Raw genomic sequence first — 20,696 nt, forward strand, 5'->3', positions numbered from 1 at the left:
CACTGTTAGGCTTTAAAGCATTGGTTCTAAAGTCAGTTCAGGGCTGGGCATGATGTTGATTCCTAGTTTTGCCACTAACTTGCAGTGTTACTCAACTTGGCCAGGCCTCAGTTTCTTCATCTGCAAAGTTGAGACAAGTGTGTGTATAGGATATGTGTATAAATTGTACCTACTGTATAGGATATGTGTATAAATTGAGTTATTCAATGCATGGCACATAGTAAGCACTTAAAAATGATAGTTGCTTTTATTTAGTATACCCAAACACACTAATTTGAGTGTTGAATGGCAACTTTCTGATTGGTTTATGGAATCACGGAGTTACACAAAAGCTTCATCAGTCCACTAATTTATTTGTAGCACAACCTCACTAATTAGGATTGCTTCCACTCTATTTACACCATGTGCTTCCTTCTATCTGGGGTTAGTAAAGTAGGAGATTGAAAAGAGAAACTATACCAAAAGCTTACTTTTAGATGTAACACATGATCTTTTTTTTAAATTTTTTTAATGTTTATTTACTTTTGAGAGAGAGAGGGAGAGAGAGAGTGCAAGTAGGAGAGGGGCAGAGGGAGAGAGATACACAGACTCCAAAGCAGGCTTCAGGCTCAGAGCTGTCAGCACAGAGCCTAATGCAGGGCTTGAACTCATGAACCGTGAGATCATGACATGAGCTGAAGTCAGACGCTTAACTGACTGAGCCACCCAGGCGCCCCTGTATTTTGTAATTTCTTATGAAGATCTTATAGGTAGCAGGATTCCAGAAAGGAATTTATTAAACATTCGCTAGGCTCCTTAACTGTGTTATATTAAACACTATGCACATACTAATTTAATTTGCATGAGTATTGTATTAGTTTCCTAGGACCGCCATAACAAATTACCACAGACTGGGTGGTTTAAAGCAACAGAAATTTATTCTCTCATAGTTGTAGGAGCTAGAAATCCAAAAATAAGTTGTCAGCAGAGCCATGCTCCCTCTGAAGCTCCAGAGAAGAATCCTTCCTTGCCTCTTTCTAGCTTCTGGTGGTTGCTGGCAATCCTTCACATTCCATGGCTTATAGCTGCATCACTCCAATCTCTGCCTTTGTCTTCCCATGGCTGTCTTCCCTCTGTCTCTCTGTGTCTGAATCTGTCTCTCCTTTCCCTTATGAAACATCGGTCATAGCATTTCAGGCCCATGATAATCCCATATGACCTCATCTTAATTAATTACATCTGCAAAGACCCCATTTCCAAATAAGGTCACATTCTGAGGTTTTGGGTGGACATGAACTTTGGGGGAGCACTACTCAACTCATTACACGGATGTTATGTCATTAAGCTTATAAACTAGTGGCCCTAAAGTATGGGATAAAGACCATTTTAGTTCCATTTTGCACTCAGAAAGATATTTACATGTATATATAGTGTTCCCTCGTATATCATTGGTATATATTTAGGGAGTAGTAGAAAAGTTAGAGAAGTTTTCCAGTATTTTGAATAATTTATTTAAGAAAGTAATTTCTATGATATTTTCCCCACTGAGTAGTTGTTGGGCCTTCAGTACAGTTGTGTGCTAGTAAATGTTTAGTAACTGGCTCTCCCGAAGAACAAAGCAAAGCCCTGATCTATAGTATTTGTCAGTTTCCTGCATATAAATACTGCCACCATGGTCAATTTCAAGCTGTCAACGTGAAGTACTGGCTTGCAAAATTTCTGCAAATTTAACAATCAACTCCTGTGAGCTGGTCAAACCAATTTCATCCGTACCACTGTAAGGTTTCATAAAGAAAACATGAGATCATATCCTAGCTATTAACCCCAATAAGCAATAGTCAGATCAACAGAAGATCATAAATTGCTTCATATGAGGTGCTTTATTCGTGCATTACATGATACCAGGGACTTTGCAGGATCTGAGTAAACCGATTAAGTTGCTAAAGTGAAGACATCTGTCATATAGTAGTTAAATAGGGCTGTGGTCTAGTGAGCAGAATACCATACTTAAAAGCAAAAGCTGGATCTCACCCGAGATTGTGCCACGTATAGGTGATGTGATCTTTTACAAGTCGCTTAATCTCTTCAACTTTATTTCCTCATTTATAAGACGAAAATAAAACTACCTACTTTGTAGGAATAGTATTAGGATTAAGTGAAGTAATTGACATGAAAACAGCTGACACATCTATAGCTTTAAATGTTCATTCAAGACATGTTTATGTTTTTAATTTAAAAATCATGAAGATGTCTATAGCATGATTGTTAGTTCCAAGAGGGCAGGAATTGTTTTTCTGTTTTTTGTTTTGTTTTGTTTTGGTTTTGTTTTTGTTTTTGCTGCTGTATCTCCAGCACCTGGAATAGTATATAGCAGGTGGCCAGTAATTGGATAATGAATGAATCATCAACATCTCAAAGTGCTAGAGTGAGGCTTCCCAAAAGAAACACAAATACTATCATAATGTAGCTAAAGAAGACACCACTAACATGATGTAATAACATGGAAACATCACATCTTAGACCAGCCTTCAAGGCTCCGCTCCAGTTGCTGCTCTATATCTCATTCTTCCCATCTCACCAGCCTTCTACTCCTTTTCCTCCCCTACCACACCTGACCAGGAATCTGGTGACCCATGTCCTAGTCCCAGTGAGTTGGGACACTATATCTTAGACCTTAGCCATGTCTCCAACTTTTCTGAGTTGAAATGGGTCTCTTCTGCCTCAGATTCCTCAGTGGACTCTCTCCAAAGCAAATCTTTCATACCAATCTACTCCTCCTAATATCTTTCCCTTCTCGGAAAATGGCAGCTCCATCCTTTCAGTTCCAGGTGAAAACCTTGGAGTTATCCTGAATACCTCTCTTCTTCTTGCACTCCACATCTAACCCATCAGGCAATCTTATTGGCTGTGCCTTCAGAACTGCCCCAGGATCTCATCACTTGTCACTGCCTCCACTGCTGCAACCCTGGTACAAGCCACCATGCTCATCTTTTTCTCCCAATGGTTTTAGCATCCATGGATGATTCTCTCCTGAATTAATTATTACTAGCGATTGATGATGACCTTGTGATTTTCTATTTATATCATTCCTTTTACCTTTTGTGAGTTAGAATTCTGCTTTAAAAAAAAACTTCCTCAAAAAAATAAATAAATAATAAAAAATCAGAGCTTTCTCTTCTTCACATTCCATTAAAAACTTGTTTAGTATCAGGAGGTACTCATTGGTTATTAGTCAATGTATTATAAGCCATTCCTGTCATTATTTATTTTGATGCTTAAATTGGTCCCAGTCTTGGCCAGTGAGAGTCATTCGTACTAGCTCCTCTGTCCTTTTGCTATGTCCCCACTCAATTTTTGATACTTCCTTATTTCTGAAATAATAGAATGCACTCGGCTCATCCTATACGTTCCCTACGCCAGTCCTGGGATTCTCCATCTCTTTAAGAAGACCTGGTTCCTTTTACTGGAGAAATTTCCTTAGGCTTTCAGTAGATAAAGCTAGAAAATTCATTTTTAAAAACAGGTTTGAATTTCTGCTGATAGCTCTGATTCCAGTCTAACTCCATAGGCTTCTTCCCTTCCTTCCCCCATTCCATATTTGTATCTCCTTCCTCCAGTAATAAAAACCCTACTTGCCAGTGATATCAGTGTACTTACTCATTTTGCTCAGCCTTATGGCACATACAGAATAGCTTCTGAATTGCTATACCAATGTCAGTACTAGTACAAGCTTACTAACTAGAGTTCAGACTTTCTTTGCAGTTCTTTTGACCTTCAAATATATTCAAAAGAGGATATTCTAGTTCAAAAATCTCTTGAATTAAATTTTTATCCTTCTATATAGGTTATGGTATCATTGGGTTACACAGTCAAACTTTTCATTTGTATTCAGTTTTAAGGATTTCCCATCCTTATAGATTTAATTTTATTTTTTGAATATCTATTTATCAATCTCTTTATCTGTCATTTATAGGAAATTAACTAGACTTTTTTAGAAATCATGGTGAAGTCAAGTTTTTTTTAACTTTTTTTTTTTTTTTTTTTTTTTTTGAGAGAGAGAAAGAGAGGTTGTGTGTGAGCGCAGCACATGTGAGCAGGGGAGGGGCAGAGAGAGATGACAGAGAAAGAGAATCCTAAGCAGGCTCCACGCCCAGTGCATAGCCTAACCTGACTTGGGCTCAGTCTCATAACTGAGACCATGACCTGAGCTGAAATCAAGAGTCAGGATGCTTAACCAACAGAGTCATCCAGGCACCCCTGCTTTATTATTTTTAAAAGTAAGAATATAGACAGGAAAGGAATCAGAGTCTTGATACAAATTGTGTTCTGGATTACTAGTTCAGAAACCTGAATCCATCTAAACCTAGAACATTCCATGTATAGGTTTCAAAAGCCGCTTGGCTGTCCTCCCTTCCTCACATTCATGTAGTACATGTTTATCTAGTGCAGCCCACATGCCAGTCAGAGTGCTGAGCTATGTTCCATGGTCACACACATGAATGTGATCATTTCTGCCCCCAGAGTTACGTGGAAACAGATATATACAGGATGATAATACAGCTGTTACCAAAAGTTGCCGGAGGAATGCCTCTTCAAAGGATGCTCTGCAGTGTGTGTGTGCGAGTACGCGTGCATGAGTGTGTGTGTGCGTGCGTGCGTGCGTGTATATTGGGGAGAGCTAGGGGAAAATACAGCCTTACTTGAGATCACCTCCTTGCTTACATACTTACAACCCCCCCCCCCCAATTTGTGACAGAATACTCATGGCATTTGATAAGTGTATTTCCAAACCAGAGGCTAGAGAGCTGGATATCCATCTCAAGCACCTTAGTAAGAACCAGTCACACCAAATGTACCCCTATGCCTTGTTTTACAGGATTTCTAAAGGGGTAAAATAGTGAGATGCTGGTGATCCCTAGATTGGTACTTAAGGGGTTAGCAGTATTTCTCATTCTGGTGATGTCAACCTAGAGGAAGAGTTCCAGCCTCGAGATCTTTCCCTGGCCACTTCAATTTATTTTATCAGTGCCTTCAATGGAGACCTTATCACATTTGCAGGAACATGAAATGATAGATAACATAATTTAAGTTCAAATTAGTTTGAAAAGCTGGGTCAAAGAGCTAAATTCTTAAGCAGTTACATTTAAAGGAAATGAATGCATCCGGAAAGCAAGTAATTCCCCCTTAGGCGGCATTAACAGAAGTATGCTATATAAGACCAAGGAGGTGGTGGTCTCACTTCCACTCTTTGTTGAAAGAACACACCAGAAATATTGTGTACATTGCTAGGCACCACATTTGTACAGAAATAGAAAGCATCTTGAGTGTGTTCAGAGCAGAATGGTGACAGAACTCAAACCTTCTTCAGAAGGGAGTAGTCATTGAGCCTGAGATTTATAGCCTAGAGAATTCGGCTGTCATCAAATATGTGAATGGCTATCAAGGGAAAGAAAAGATGAGCTTTATCCTGTCCATCACAAGAGGAGGAAATAAGGAGCCATGAATGGAAGCCCCAGGGGAAAGAGGTTTCCTTGTCACTGGGAGTTAGAGCAGCTGCCTGAGGGTAGAATGTATAGATAGCCTCAGGATGAAGTTCATGGTCACTGGATTGGTTTATAAATAAACTGGAAGACTACAGAGCAGGGAAGCTAACTCCTGTTAAGATCCTTTACAGGTCAGAAAATTTCCTTTTCTTTTTTTTTTTTTTAATGCCTTTAGAAAGATTTTTTGCTTAATAAATTAGTAACTATATAATAAAGGAAATCAGGATTTGGTTATAGGTCAGTTACACTTTTCTGGCAAATCCCTAAAATGATAGAAATTAAGAACTTGCAGAACATTTCATCCAAGCATCAAAATGTATGATTTCCTTCATATGCTTTGTGTTTCAGTTACTTTATACAGACTGAACAATAGGAAGTTATCACATTGAAGGGTTTTTTTGCAGGTTTAAAGTCCTGCCATTTTTCCAGATTCCTGGCTGATGTTATTTTAGAGCTTGTTAGAAATTTTGGTGTTTCCCCCTTCCTCCTTTGCTTACATCATAGTATGTAGATGCTACAACATGTTGGTTAACCTCAGTCTGACACTTAGGTCGCGTTTTCTCTTTTGCTCCATCAATGTCTGGGATGTAAATTAGCCAATAAAATGGCAACAAGAAATCAGACAAAGAAAATTTCCCAATTCTACTCACTCGTAATTCTCCTAATTTAGTAGGGGTTTTCCACAGGAAATCACGGAAGAAGAGTTGAAATGCCTTATCTTATGTACTTTCCTTCTGAAGAAAGGAGCCGTTAATTGTCTTCTTCCCAAAGTGGTCCACATTTTTGTACAGGCAGCTGTATTTATTCCAGTACAAATTAAACATCATTTTATGATGTCTCTACGTACTTTCAGTCATTGAGAGCCAAATTATTTAATTACTTCTTTAACCAGTGGGTTTCCATGAAAGTGATAGAATAGCTTTTCTAAGCAAGAAAAATATATCATGAGGATGGTTGTATGCCTTTAAGAGGAAAGAAAGGAGTGCTTATCTAATCCCAAATAAATTTGAGTATCAGAATCAGAAGATAATCTTAGTGATCTTAAATCAAGTTTGGGTCAAAAACAATGTGTTGAGAAACTTTATTTAAAAACAATGTTAACAACTTTGATTAATAATCTCTATTTTCAAAGAATAAATAAATCAGAAACCTAAAATTATGGTTGGTCTGATCCTTCTGATTATTTTTATGTAGTGTGTATGCATTAAAAGAAAAAACTTTCGTAGACTAAAATTTCTCCTTCTGACTTTGTTTTGCTTGTCTGTTTTTTCCCCTCCTTTGTGTAACTGAAGCATTTCTAACATATCCCAGAAAAGACAGATCTTTATTATCAGGACTTGACTGCCCAAGGCAGCGCCTTCCTTGAATTAACTGAAAATAAATACTATGGGTACTCATTTTCAGTTTTAATGACAAAAGTTGAAATCTTTGCCTAACATAAAGGTTTTCTTTGTCTCTGAATTTTGATTTTCCATGCTATCAGAGGCCCCAATGCAACAGGTAATTTGAGTGTTGATTGTATGTTTTCTCAGTTTGTAACTGTGGTGAAATGTTTTTAAAATGTTTGCAATTTTAAAATTCAGTTTATCTGTTAGGTTCCTTCCAACTCAGAAATTCTGTGATTTTAAACTTTTTTTTTTTCTTCAGTTTGAAAATGTGATCTTTGGGTGTTGTCCTGTGTGTACTTTACATATAAGAGTCATAGAATTTTAGAGCTGGAAGATGTCTCAGACCTTATATAGTAATTCTGCAAACAGAGAATTCCGGGCCCAGGAGAACAGGTGGTTAACTCAGGGTCGCAGCAGGAACTGATGGCTAGAACCCTAACTGCTCACTGGAGCACTAAAACTCAGCACCAAAAATTAACCCAGACGTACTTCTCTGAAAATTCGCAGACTTCAGGAGAACATTCTTCCACCAATCTACGAATTTGGAGGCATTTCCATTAAGCACAATTTATTCATACTCTACAAACTGTGCCAGCATCCCTTTTGTTTTCTCCCAAACCCAGGGTCACACTTGAAAATAAGTTACAGCTTTAGATAGGTTAAAGTTTCCTGATTTTGCACTTCTGGGATATTTTTCAGTGATTCGACAGCATAAACGGACAGGGTAAAGTTAGGGCGGCTTTCGGGTGGGAGGTGCCGGCGTGTCTCTGGAATGCTGGCCCAGAGAGCCCTCCTCTGTCGCCGCACTGACAGAGTGTAAGCAGGGCTGGTGAGTGTGAGGTTCACCGCCCCGATCTCACAGGGCCTGTGGTCAAGGCAGTGCTTCCCTCCTCCCGGTCTCACTTCTGTTTTACCAGGAACCTACCCTGCTGATTGTTTTCCACCCATCCCACCACGTTGGCCAAGCCCCCGCACAACTGGGAAATTGCACATCAGGGTTAAATTTCACCTGAGAATTGAACTTATAAAAATGAAAGATGTAGCATCCCTGCGGCCGGTCTGTGTGTAAATGGCAGTTATTTTTCTCAGTGGAAAAGCCTAAGGGAGTCCGAGTGCTTCAAAAAATAGTCTTCTAAGTAACGAAGATGGTGCCAGGGGTCCACATCCCAACTGTGATTCCAAGCCAAGGAGTTAGTAGCGTTAGGAGAATTTCACAAGTTTACTGGCCTTCTGTTGAAACTTTTTAGAAACTCCTCAGGGTGATCCCTCGTGGTTGTGTTAGTGAGATAGACCCTATCACAGGACAGTAACACCTCTGCAGAGACCTCCCAGACCTCCCAGACCTCAGAGTGAGACAGCTTGCTGGGCCCTGTGTCAGCCGCCTCCAGTCACTGCTGGCCCAGGGCGGTTGAGCACTTTGCTGCTCCTTCGTTCTCCGGGTAGCCTGAAGCCAACAATTTATTCAGTCATTAGTTCTTTTGTTTATTTTTATTTATTTAGTTAGTACTGAAACCCAAGATGGAACCAGAGTGATTAGTTCTTTTAAGAAGAACTTAAGAGTTTCTGTGCTGAGGGTTGGGGAAATAGAAAGAAGAATTAAGTAGCGCCTTTGTCCTCAAGGATCAATCAGTTCACAGAAGAACTGAGATATGTCCTTAAAGACCTGAAATATGAAAATATTGTGTTTGTTCTATTCACCACTACATAGTCAGCACCTGTGACTGCCACGTAGAGACTGTTGAATAAAGTTGTTTAGGTTTTTGTTTTTTGGGTTTTGTTCTGTTTTGTTTTTTTGAATGGAAGAATGAATAACCTGATGGCCCCAAGACAGACTTGTAAGAGCCAGCTAGTTAGTTAGGTTGGTCATAGAAGACTTTGAGGCAGAGGTTTTGGCCTGAATCTTGAGGGAAAGGTAGAAATGCAAAAGTAAAGATCTAGCTCGAGGAAACAGCACAAGCAGAAAAATCTGCAGCAAAGCCTCAAAAGTAGAAATCTGAGGTTGAATGGGAATAGTGGATAATTCTGCTAGCATGAAGAGTACGTGAAAGAGAAATGTGGGAATAAGGTTAGAGAGGTAGGACAGGGCCAGATTGTGTATCGCTCAAGAATTTAGTCTGGGTTTTGTGGGAAATGGTTAGATTACTATATAAGTTTCAGTATAAGACTGATATGCTGTACTCAACATTGTGCTTTAGGAATACAAACTTGGTAGCAATGTGCTCAGGGACTTTGGAAGGGAAAGGCACAGGGACACCAGCTAGAAGAACTGCAGTGATTCTTCAGGAGTTAGGCTCAGAGTTCAGGCTGAGATAGATGAACTAAGGCAATGCAAATAGAGAAGAAAGACAATTGCCAGAGATTTTAGAGGTATGACCTGGTCGAAATTTGGCAGCTGATTAAAATGTGAAGGACAGCAGAAGAACCTAGGATGATAGGGAGGATTCTGGTGCAATTGTGTGGAAGGTGGTGGTTTTGTCTATCGGCCAGTAGAGTAGGTTCGAGAGCAAGGGCGATTAGTTCAGTCACAGGCAAATTGAGTTATAAGGATGTCATGGACAGGAAGATGCTCAACAAACAGCTGAAAGTGTTACAGATGCTTAAAAGGAAGATAAGCACATGGGATTGAAATTAAGGAGTTATCTGCATGGCACAGACAATTAAATCTGGGAAACTAGATAAGAGTATCAAGAGAGCGATCGTGGTAAAGATTAGAAGTGGACCAAGGGCTGGATCTCTGAAAAGACTTCTCTTTGGGGAGGAAGGAGAGCACCTTAGCAGAAGTGTTGAAAAAGTGATAGGGGGGCAGTTTCTAAGAAGGAACAGTAACACACACATCCCAGGTTTCTGAGAGGTTACACTGGATGAAGAATAAGAAATGGCTGTTGGGTTTGGAAACGTGGAGTCAATCGTGACCTTGACGCACTTTTTCATTTGAGGGATAGGGGATTTAGTTAATTTACAAAGGGCTACAGATTCAGTAGGCTACAGAGGAAGTACAGCGTGGGTGATCAGAGCTCTGTTTGCATACTTGGTAAGGAACAAGAGAATGGCACTGAAGCAGGCATATAAGTGCCTTTTAAGAACCTTTCTCACTAAGTTATTAAAGAAGATGAAATTAAAGAATCATTCTGTATTTCTTGGTGTAGTGCCTGGCCCATAGATTTGAATAAATGCTAACCTTTATAGTTGTCATCATCATTATCAGGAAAGGGAGTTTTTAGAATATGGAAAAAGATTATACATGTTTTGTGACTAAGAGGAAAGGTCCCCTTGAGAGGAAGACAGAGGTAATTCAAGGACGTCTGGCATAAGTATGGCACTAGGCAAAAACAGAGTGGTCAGCTCTGGAAAGGGGAACAGACCTACCTTTCTTGGAATTAGGAGAGGATATGTGAAGTAATAGGGACACTTTGAGCCTGGGGAGCAATAAGGAGAAGGGAGGTTAAAAAGATTCTCATGCAATGGCTTCTACCTTCTCAACAAAGTGAGAGGAAATCTCAACTGAAGATAAACTGCTTAAGATAGGAAGACACAAATAAGAATCACTGTCCTAGGGGCACCTGGGTGGCTCAGTCAGTTAAGCGTCCGACTTCAGCCCAGGTCATGATCTCACAGTCCGTGAGTTCAAGTCCCGCGTCGGGCTCTGTGCTGACAGCTTAGAGCCTGGAGCCTGCTTCTGATTCTGTGTCTCCCTTTCTCTCTGCCCCTCCCCTGCTCATGCTCTGTCTCTTTCTATCTCAAAAATAAATAAAACATTTTTTAAAAAAATCTTTTTAAAAAGAACCGCTGTCCTTTATTTTGTGCCTGCCACGTATCAAGAACTGTACTAGACCCTTTAAATGATCTTCTTTAATCCCTGTGAAAATTCAGAGATTATGTATTTGTATTCACATTATCCAGATGGGAAACCCAGTCAAAAAGACTAAGTAAACAGGAGCACACAGCTAGGAATGGGAGGAGCCAGGACTCAGAGCCAGGTCTGTCTGACTCCAGAGCCTGGTGCTCTTTGTTGAAAGGGAGCCCAGTAGATTGAGATCTTGCAGGTGTAGCTGTACTGTATCATGATAAAGTCCTGCGGGTGGTTATTCCTGTCAGTCACCAGAGTGAACATCAAAGAGCCTTCTCACAAGAGGAGGAAGGGACGGTGAAATTGGGGTGGACCAGAAATGTGAATTCTGGGTCCCTGAGGGCAATAACAAAGCAAAGAATAGTGATTTGAGGCAGGTGCTAAGACTCCAGCACAGCAAAAGAATGCCTTATGGGCAACAGCAGTTAGGATGAAGAGAGGAAAGTATGCGGGGGTGTCTTGGACTTTAAGAGCTGCTAGCTTGGTTTTCCCAGGGAAATGATTTAAGAGTGACCTTCCCTTCACTTTCCCACAGCTGCCTGAATTCCTGCCACTCAGCAGTTACCATCCTCTCGCCATCCTGGGGTTCCACAACCCCTACCTAGACACCCTTCTACCAACTTAGGCTAATGTTCTGCCCTGGTGTATAATAATCGTGTTCTAATTTAAATAGCCTATTTGAGAGGTGACACCAGGATCTAGCCATTTTATTTTTTTGAAAAGACAAAATAACAAGAGAAGGAATATAATTGCCTTATTTCCACTTTCTACTTGATACAGCTCTTTATGTTTTAATCAGTTGCCTTCCATGGATAACATTTTAATTGTATCTTAATTATTTAATCGTGCCTTCACTAGACAATTAATTATTGAATGCTGACAATGTGACAAATATTGCAGGCACTGGAGATTTACCCAGGAAGGAATCAGTGTCCCTACTCTGATAGAGCCTCTATTCCAGTCGAGAAAATATAAGTAAAATGTGTAGTGAATTAAATGGTATTTAGTAGGAAGAAAAAGCAGAAGAAAGGTGCAAGGAATGCAGGGATTGGAGCGGTCAGGTTTAGACAGGGGTAGGGTGAGCAACGAAAGTCCCCCTGAGAGACTGGCATTTCTGCAAAGCCTGAAGGAAAGCAAGAGAACATGCAGGTGTCCAGGGAAAGGGCGTTCCAGGCAGAGGACACAGCAGTGCAGAAGCTCTCAGGCAGGAGCTGAGCTGGCCAGGTCAAGAACAGCCCGCAGGCCGATGAGGCCGCCTGGCTGGGAGCAGTAAGAAACAAAATCAAAGAGGAAATGGAGGTGGGGGTGTCAGTTCACTCGGGGCTGTTAAGATGGAAAGACACTGGAGGGCTTGGAGTTGTTTTTCTTTAACTTCTTATCATGGAAAATCTTAATCATATATACTTGGAACAACGTAATGAGTCCCCTTGTACTAATCATTCAGCTTCAACAGCTTTCACTTTGGGAGGACTTTGAGCAGAGGAGTGACAAGACTTGGCATGACCTGACTTGAGCAGGATGGCTCAGGAGAATAGGCAGTGGAAAGTGGGGCAGGCATGGGAAGGAGACAGATCATGATGGCTTTAAACCAGGGAGCAGCAGTGACGGTGGTGAGAAGTGGTCAAGAGTCAGGATATCTTTTTGAAGGACGGGCTAGATATTATATATTTCATGCTTTGTTCAACAACAACAAAAGAATTTGAGAATGCACATAGTGCAGCGAGGAAAGTAAGAGATGTAGAAAAGAAATGGTACCAGAATGCCACTATTTCAGCCGAAACCCAAATCCCAAAAACTGGCTTATAAGTGAACATTTGTAACATAATTCAACCCTAAGTTACATATCGTGTACTCCTCCCGTGTTCTTTTGCAGCCATGGATAATTGGGCCATATGAAGGGTAAGGATTTATTTGTAATTTGTTAATGAGGTAATGACACCTGTTGAGGTACAAGTCCTAACAATTCCTGAAGAAAAGTGTTACTTGATTCTCTGAAAGAATCATGATTTATAAGCAGCTCTCTTAATGTAATAAAGCTGAAAATTAAAATAGAACAGACAAAAAAATTTTTAGGTCAAAGTATGGCAGAAAACTTAAAGTTTTAAAGCAGAAAACTCAAAGTTTTATGTAGACAGAGATTTTATTCCTCTCTCTGTGTTGTGGATAACACCCTCTTAGCATGTTTTGTTGTCTTAATGGCATGGTTTGTTTGCCTTTCTTATCCCAGCCTAACATGTGAGTCATATGTGTTGTTGGTCAAACAAGTAGGGCAATAAACAAAGTAAAAGAGTGTGACTGAATCAGGGCAAAGCCAGGAGCATTGTTGGAGAAACAACCCTGTCACCACCAGTGAATGTGTTAAAGAGTATATTTTCACATTATCCTACCTAAGAACACCTCACTTACTTCACGTTCAGAAGACATGGGACGAATTCCAAGGTCCTTCCGTGTCTTGGCTGTTCGACCTTGGGTTACATTGCTTGTTAATCTGTCTGAACCTCTGTCTTCTTATCCGAAAAATGAGGATGATAGTGCCATCCCTATCTACCCAAAAGGGTTGCCGAGAGACCTAAGGAGAAATTGGCCCTTTATAAATAAAAGAGAAGGAAAGAAACTGGTGCCTCCGTGGTACCGGCCACGTGCCAGTACATCACAACAGCCATCTGAGGTCACATCATTGACCCGTTTTGTAGATGTGGAACGTGAGGCTCAGAGAGGTTGCCTAACTTATGTAAGGCCACATGGGTAGAAGAAGAAAGAGCTGCGATTTGATCCCAGATTGGATCAACTTTAAATCCCTTACCTGAAAAAGAAAGAACTAACCTTCCCAAGCATCTTCCTACTCTACGCCAGAAACTGTGTTAGACGTGGTTGTGTCCTATTTCCTTTAATACAGGTTATTCGATACTCCCTGGGTGCTCGACAGATAATAAAGAACAATAACATCGATTTGTCATCACTGAGAGAAGACATATTATGAAAACTGTTACTGTCCTTTTTCTCCCCCTTTTCCTCCTCTTCATGCTCCTCCTTCCTCCCTCTCCCTGTGCCTCCTCCTTCAACTTCTTGTCTTACAATCTGACTTGCAACCGAACAGGGGAGAATGAGGGCATGGTTGAATGATGTCTGTGGCATGATTTTTTTAATGCGGAGCCTTGCAAGAGGACAAGTGTACTTCTGCCACCTCACTACTGACCCTGAGACCTCCTTTCTCACAACACACACCAACAAAACCAAACGAACAGGTTATTCAGGAATAGCTGTCACGTACCAGCACCGTACTAGGCAAGGGAGAGCTGCACCACACTGGGCAGACTGGACACACACAAAAGAGAAAGTCGTTGAGCCAGCAGTAGCCAACGTAATGGAAAATGTGAGTGGGCTGTGGCTTTGGACAGACGGCTTCAGAAGGCTTCCCAGCACTCCGGTTATGGGAATGATGGCGGTTCGCTTCACCTTAATGTGCCTCACTTCCCTCAGCTGTGGAATGGGATACCTCTACTGACCCCACAGGGCTGATGTGAAGATTGGCTGGGTAAACATACTCCCTTCCCTTTCACGAGAACAGTATGATAGGAGGTATTGGTGTATGTGCTCTGGGAGTTTAACAAGCAAGAGAGATAAGCCAATAACCCTTTAGTTGCCAATTGGTGTTACCACCTTCTTGTAATCAGTTGATTTGGTGTTCCTGCCCCACTCCAATCACATTCTCCCCAAAAGGGGACAGTAGTGGATTTTTGTGGGTCAGAGCGGTGAGGAGAGTGCCATGGAAGATTCATATTTAGGTCTTACCTTTGAGGAATGAGTGGTTCTAAATAAGAAAGAGAAGGGAGGGACACCCCCCGAGGTAGTAAGGAGTATGGTTGGGGAGACAAAGAGGGGGACTCTCACCACAGTGCCTTTGTACATGCTGTTCTCCCCACTGGGAACACTCTTCTCAGCTCCTTGTCTCCCACCCACACCTTCCTTTGTTACACTCTTGCCCTTCTTTCAGAGCTCAGCCCTCATTACTCCTTCAGGAAGCTGTCTCTGACTTCCTGATCAGGTCAAATCCCCATTATGTATGTCTTTTGTAAGGGCTTCACAGTTAGGCATTTACATTTCTTTGTGAGATTCTTTGAGTAGTATCAGCCCCGCTCTTTAATTCCCATAAGAACAGAAGTTCTATCTGTTTTGCACTCACGTTGTATCCCTTCACTCCCCGACCTACTGCATGCAGTGCATGAAACTTAGAAGGAGCCTAATAAATACTGAATAAATGGGTACATTTTTGGTTATCAGTGAAGTAATAGCCTGGAGAGGAGAATGGGTTTATCCTTGAGTTTGCTAATCCCATTAGGTGCCAAGGGATGTATTCACTCACTTAATCCTCAAACAATTTGTGAAATCAACTGCATTGTTCCTTTCATTTTAAAGATGGAGAAATTGATGTCCAGAGATGTTAACCATCTTTCCCTGTTGACCCGGCTCTGATAAGTGGCAGCAGAGGGATTTGAGCCTGGCAGCATGACTTAAGAGCTCTTGGATTTAATCACATTGCTCTGCTCTGCTGCTTTAGCAGTAGAGGACAAAGTATGCAAGTAAAGTTAGTGTAGATTTCTGTTTGAAAATTGTGGATGTTTTTCCTCCTTCTTCCCACCAATTATCATCATCACCATCATCCCTTCATGAGAAAAACTAAGCAGAAAAGACCTACTTCATGTGTCACCATCATACATTCATGTTGACTCTTCTGCCAGAGTGATGTGGTCAAATTTACTTAGTAAGTAAACTGGACATTTCAAATTCTAATTCCAAGAAAATTTCAGCCTAGTTAATCACCTCTTAAGAACCAGTATGAACTTTGCTAGAGCATGTCAGAGTAACTTGAAATAAAAGGAGGTGATTTGACTCAGTTTGGTATTATCTGCGACACTAGGTTTCTGGTTTTTACTCAAAAAGCCCGTGGTCATCAGTAGGTATTGAGTCATAAAGCTCCTGGAAGAAAGGCTTAATTTCATCAAGGGAGCTGAGAAATCCTGAGCACCTCCAAGAATGATAGCTGTTACTGTAATAACACAATTATTAGAAAATTAACAAAGCCCAATAAAATATGTCACGTGAGGGGTGGGGGGGATGGAGGGGGAACTTACCCTAGGAATAAAAGTGGCCCGAATTGGTCTTTTAAGACAGAATTTTTTAAAAAAATCACCTCAGGGCAGGTGTATCTAATATCTCCAGGGAGGGGAGTCCATTACAGGGATCGAGAAGATAATAGTTAACACTGCATATTGCTCTTATTTGCTGGGCCATGTTCTAAAGACTCTAACATATTTAATCCTTACAACGAGGAACCAAATAGTGCCCAAGGTCACACAGCTAGTAAATGGTGAAACTGTCTTCAAACCTAGCCAGTCTGCCCCTGGAGTACACGCTTACAGTGTCTCTCGGTAGCTGATTACTCACATTTTCACCTTTGTTTCCCTCGCTTTCACTGAAAAGCTTAACTTATATTTAAGCTCTTAGCATTTAAGAGCCTGCTATGTTCAGACTCTTTCAAAAATAAACCCAGCCTTCCTGGCAGATACAGTTGCTTTCTGTAAAGGTAATTTTCAAGGGAACCACTATTCAAAGAAGTAAATGGGAGGCTGAATAAAAATAACCAAATTCTCTGTAGAAGACACAAATTTCTGAATCAGTTGCAAATAGCTCTCAGTCATGGTGGCATTCTCTGAAACACACCCTCCTCTAAGGTAGAATTCCATTTTCTTCATCTGCCACATAACCTGAAAATAGTATCATTTTTTTTCTGTCCCCGCACTTCAGCTTTCTTCTTTCAGTCAGTATTTTGGAAAGTCCACAAAACCCAGGGGCCTCCCTGTCGTTGCCCTGTGGTCGATGTAAAAACCAGATGATGCCATGCTGACCTGAAGTCTTTCAAATGGATCAAACTGCACATTAGTCACTGGCAACTTTTTCAGGTCCTTTTACCTCAGAGACTACTCAGTTCCTCATTCTTGCCACCCTTCGCTCATGAAGTAATAGCAAGAAAAAGATGTGAGTACTTTTTGAGGACACCTCCCACTCTTTCCTTCAGTGCTTGTGACTGATTCCTTCCCAGTGGGGACATTGAAGGGTCCCACCATCCAGAGCGATGGGGCTCTGATCGCTGGATTCCTTCCGATGTTCTGCTTAGGTGGAAAGCCTCCCTGATTTCACCCAAGTGAAGCATTTCATCATGCCTTACACTGTTGCATTTCTGTGCTCCATGCACTTAGAAGTGCAATTACATGGTCTATTTAGTGCTTTTCACTGTTCATTTACTGCTAAAGAAGTCCCTGTAGAATATGTCATCATAACAAAGGCTGATCTCACATGTTGACACCACGGCCCTGAACTGGCATCGGCAATCCAGGGGGTATGCAGGCACAACAGCCAGTTTGGGGGCAAACCCAGAACTTTTCATTCCCTGTCCTGTCCTGTCCTGTCCTGAAGGACAGAGGCTTTCTTCTACATCTTTTAAAAGGGAAAGCAACCAAGTTCATAATTATTTGTATGCCCAGAAGGCTTTTTTAAGTGCTGTACCTATTTAAGAAATTGTTTATTTGTGCTTTGAGCTGGTGGTCTAAAACAAATTTAATCCTTAACGTTCTTTGTGATGAGTTTGCTCTGCAAGGACAGAAGGCCACTTCTTGGGAAGGAGCATTACAGGGTTTGAAAGCAAACTTTAGCAGCAGCTCTGGGCCAAAGTTCGGGCAAAGAGGCCCTAGGGTTTTCGAGGGGAGCTGCACTGTTGATTAGAAAGGATTCTGTCCTTTGCTCAGGGCAGGAAACTTCTCTCCCCCAAACCCTCTGCCAAACGGTCCCAGCCCTGACCAACTTCTTCTCAACTCTTGCAATGAGAGTTTGGACTGCGGGAAAAAAAAAATCCATACTGAAAAAATCCTAACAAAACCTTGCCTCAATGGAATATGGACCTGTTTGATGGTATTTATAGAAGTAGACTGGTTGAAAGGGATTCTGTCTTTTTCCAAGAAATTTAATTGGCAAGTGTAGGTTCTTCCTCAAGTTTATGTCAGAAAGACTTACATCAAGGATTCGTGGCTAGATGGGATTCCTGTCCACTTTCTTTTCCTTCCAAGCTATGGGCTGCTTGTACAGATTAAAATATCTCTAATGATCATATGGTTGGGAGATCCTGGATTTAGGTTCACTCACTCCCTCAAAGGGAGAAAATATGAGCTAAGGAAATAGGGTGACGAACTCTTCCCAGTGTTAGCCTGAAAGCCCTGGGAACCCCACCCCCCACCCTGTCCCAGGCAAACCAGGGTGCCTGGTTACCCTTTGAGGAAATATAGTGCATTTCCAATAGTTTGGCTGAATTTATCACAGAATTCTGCCTTGTGGGATTCAGAAAAGTAAAAATAAGGCAAATTGGTCTATTCTGTTAGTATGATTTTAATATTGGGGCTTTCTCAAGGGAGGAATCTGTGGTCTACTTGCTATAGGGGGCTGGAGGACCAACTAGACGAGAAAGGGTGTCCAAGCTGTCTTTGCTTTAAAATGCCATTTTCTCCATGCTACTTCCTTTTTATTGCTGTTGTCATCATTTTAAAGGCATAACAATTAAAAAGATGAGTTATCTTAAGTGGAAAAATATGGTTTTATAAGACAAGCGCTAAGTAGGTGTCAGATCTAAGGATTTGCACGTAGGAAGTGCATTTATTTGAATTGACGTACTGCGACCTGGATATACGTAACTCAGTTGTCAGAGCTCATAGCAGAGAGCGCTGCCAAAGGCTGATGTGTCCTGACCAAGGACATTTCAGAGCCCCTTCCCTGGCAAGACTCCACCTCCTGCCTAACCTCATGGCAGAGACTTGAGGTACACTGTTTCTACTCCTCTGTCTCCTTCTATTTCCATCAATCCATCAGTCCCAAATCCCTTCTCAGGGATCTTTTCCCAGCACTCATGGCTGGCCGTTGTGATGAGGGTGCAGATGAAGTGTGTTCTTGGTTAGTAGGAAAGGGACGCTTCATGGCTACACAGCAGCCGAGATGTGCTATTCCAACTTTAACAGTACATGCAGCATTAGAAATGGCCTGCTGCGGGAGTGTATCCTCTCCACACACAACTAACAACCGGCATTAGCATTTTAATTGATCTCCATCCCACCATTTGCTCCTCACCTAGTTTGAAAAGTGGAGCTCTGGTCCTATATGTATAGGTGTGCCTAATATTGTATCACGTACTTTTTATACTTACTGGTTTGTCTTAAGTGTTTTTCCACGGTGCAGTATAGTCAGATGTACTAACTTTTTCAATGTGCTTCTTGTATAGATCTGCAACTATGTGGGACCTGCAAAGGTTATTGTTCAGTTGGTCACAAACGGAAAAAACATCCACCTGCATGCACACAGCCTGGTGGGAAAACACTGTGAGGACGGGATCTGCACTGTAACCGCCGGACCCAAGGACATGGTGGTCGGGTAAGTGAGGGTGGATGATACCTTGGAAGGTATGATCAGATAAACATGGCACCCGAAGACTTGGAACACACCCCTTTTATTAGGAACCTGCCCAAGATCCTCAGAGGGCCTTAAAATGAAAAGGTGAGTTCTCACTTGAACTCCCAGGAGAAAGATTACCCACATGTCTGGGTTTTCCTGACTTTGTACCTGTGGTCCTGGCCAAATTATTTATAGCACCCCCTTTCGAAAGTGGCCCAGAGGGGATAATAAATTATGGTTACTTCATGTATGAAGCATTTGTACCACTTTCAGCAGTATCTTCCTTATGGAGATAAAGATAAGGACTAATTAGAAGAAACCTAACTGTGGCAAAAATAAACACCTTGATGATTCTTTTAATGAACTAATGAGTTTGGATTTATAGCGTGAACATTTTAACCATGAAATAGATAGATAAATATTGTTTCAGTTCTATGCTGTTTAGAAAGTGTGCTCAGATTAAGAAGCCAAGGAATGCAAATTTGTTTTGGCATTCATTAGACTTCAAATGTAAATACAAAGGGACATACTCATTTAAGAGTTAGACAGATAGAACAAGGAATTTTAAGTGAATGAAGTATTACAAGATAAATTCAGCCCAAAAGGAGTAAGAAATTTTAAATTTTGTTTAATTTTTAAGAATGTCTTCTAGGGTGTCCTACTGCTGGTTTAAACAGTTCATGATAAAATCCCAGTTAATCTGGACTATTCACTCAAAAGAAAGGAATTATTTATATCAACTGTAATTAAGTTGATGGTAGCATTTCAGGCTTTGAATTCCGATCAAGTTTTAAGTTGGTTGTTATTGGGGAGGTTGAACTTTCATGTTCCTAGGTATTTCTTTGTTTGACTGTGAAAATATTCAAGTGTGAAAAACCTAGAGAGAGAGCTTTCTTTTAAGTCACTAAAATCTGATTCTTTTGATGTTAGGGGGAAAAAAAAGACTCTAGATTGGAGGAAGAAGTTTAAATTGATTTGAAAAATTCTGTTGTGCTTTATATGAACTTGTTTCAACATTCTCTTGAAAGACTGGCCTGTTTCCTGTTGTATGTCACAGTTGGTTCCTCGTCTGTTTTGGACTACTCTTTACAGTTCCTGACTGACCTAGGAGAGCTTTGAAATGCAGGGTAATTGTCAGAGTTTCAGACTAATTGATCACTTAGTGTTTCTGCGGATTTACCCCAAAAGGCTGCTGTCAGTTTGAAGTGTTGGTTCTGTTTAATCTGTGTGATAATCACAGCCTTTAGAGGAAATTATAGATGAAGTTCCTTACTAATAATATTTGTTATTATAAAGCTGCCAGTATGTTGTCTATAATTTGGTGTTTCTGTGGCTTGGCTTAGTAATCTTCCAGGGTTTTAGAAGGAACTAATGGTTATTTAGTTTGAGACCTACAGCGAGCGGGAGTAGAAGTTCCCTGTTTCTAAGGAAAGGGAGGAAATCCTTTCC

General features: G+C 41.0%; 1 protein-coding gene across 2 annotated transcripts in view; it reads left to right on the forward strand.

Annotated features, from left to right (window-relative positions):
* The window catches only part of NFKB1 (nuclear factor kappa B subunit 1), a 120,482-nt gene that overhangs the window by 47,890 nt on the left and 51,896 nt on the right, over positions 1-20,696 (forward strand). For both annotated transcript variants that reach the window (XM_047091882.1, XM_047091883.1), the window contains exon 6: positions 19,078-19,226. In XM_047091882.1, coding sequence (XP_046947838.1) covers positions 19,078-19,226 — 149 coding nt within the window. The remainder of the gene's footprint in view (positions 1-19,077; positions 19,227-20,696) is intronic.

Source organism: Lynx rufus, unplaced genomic scaffold, assembly GCF_022079265.1.
Source record: "Lynx rufus isolate CCGP_SWC_20201006 ecotype Redwood Valley unplaced genomic scaffold, mLynRuf1.p SCAF_3, whole genome shotgun sequence".
Taxonomy (NCBI): Eukaryota; Metazoa; Chordata; class Mammalia; order Carnivora; family Felidae; genus Lynx; species Lynx rufus.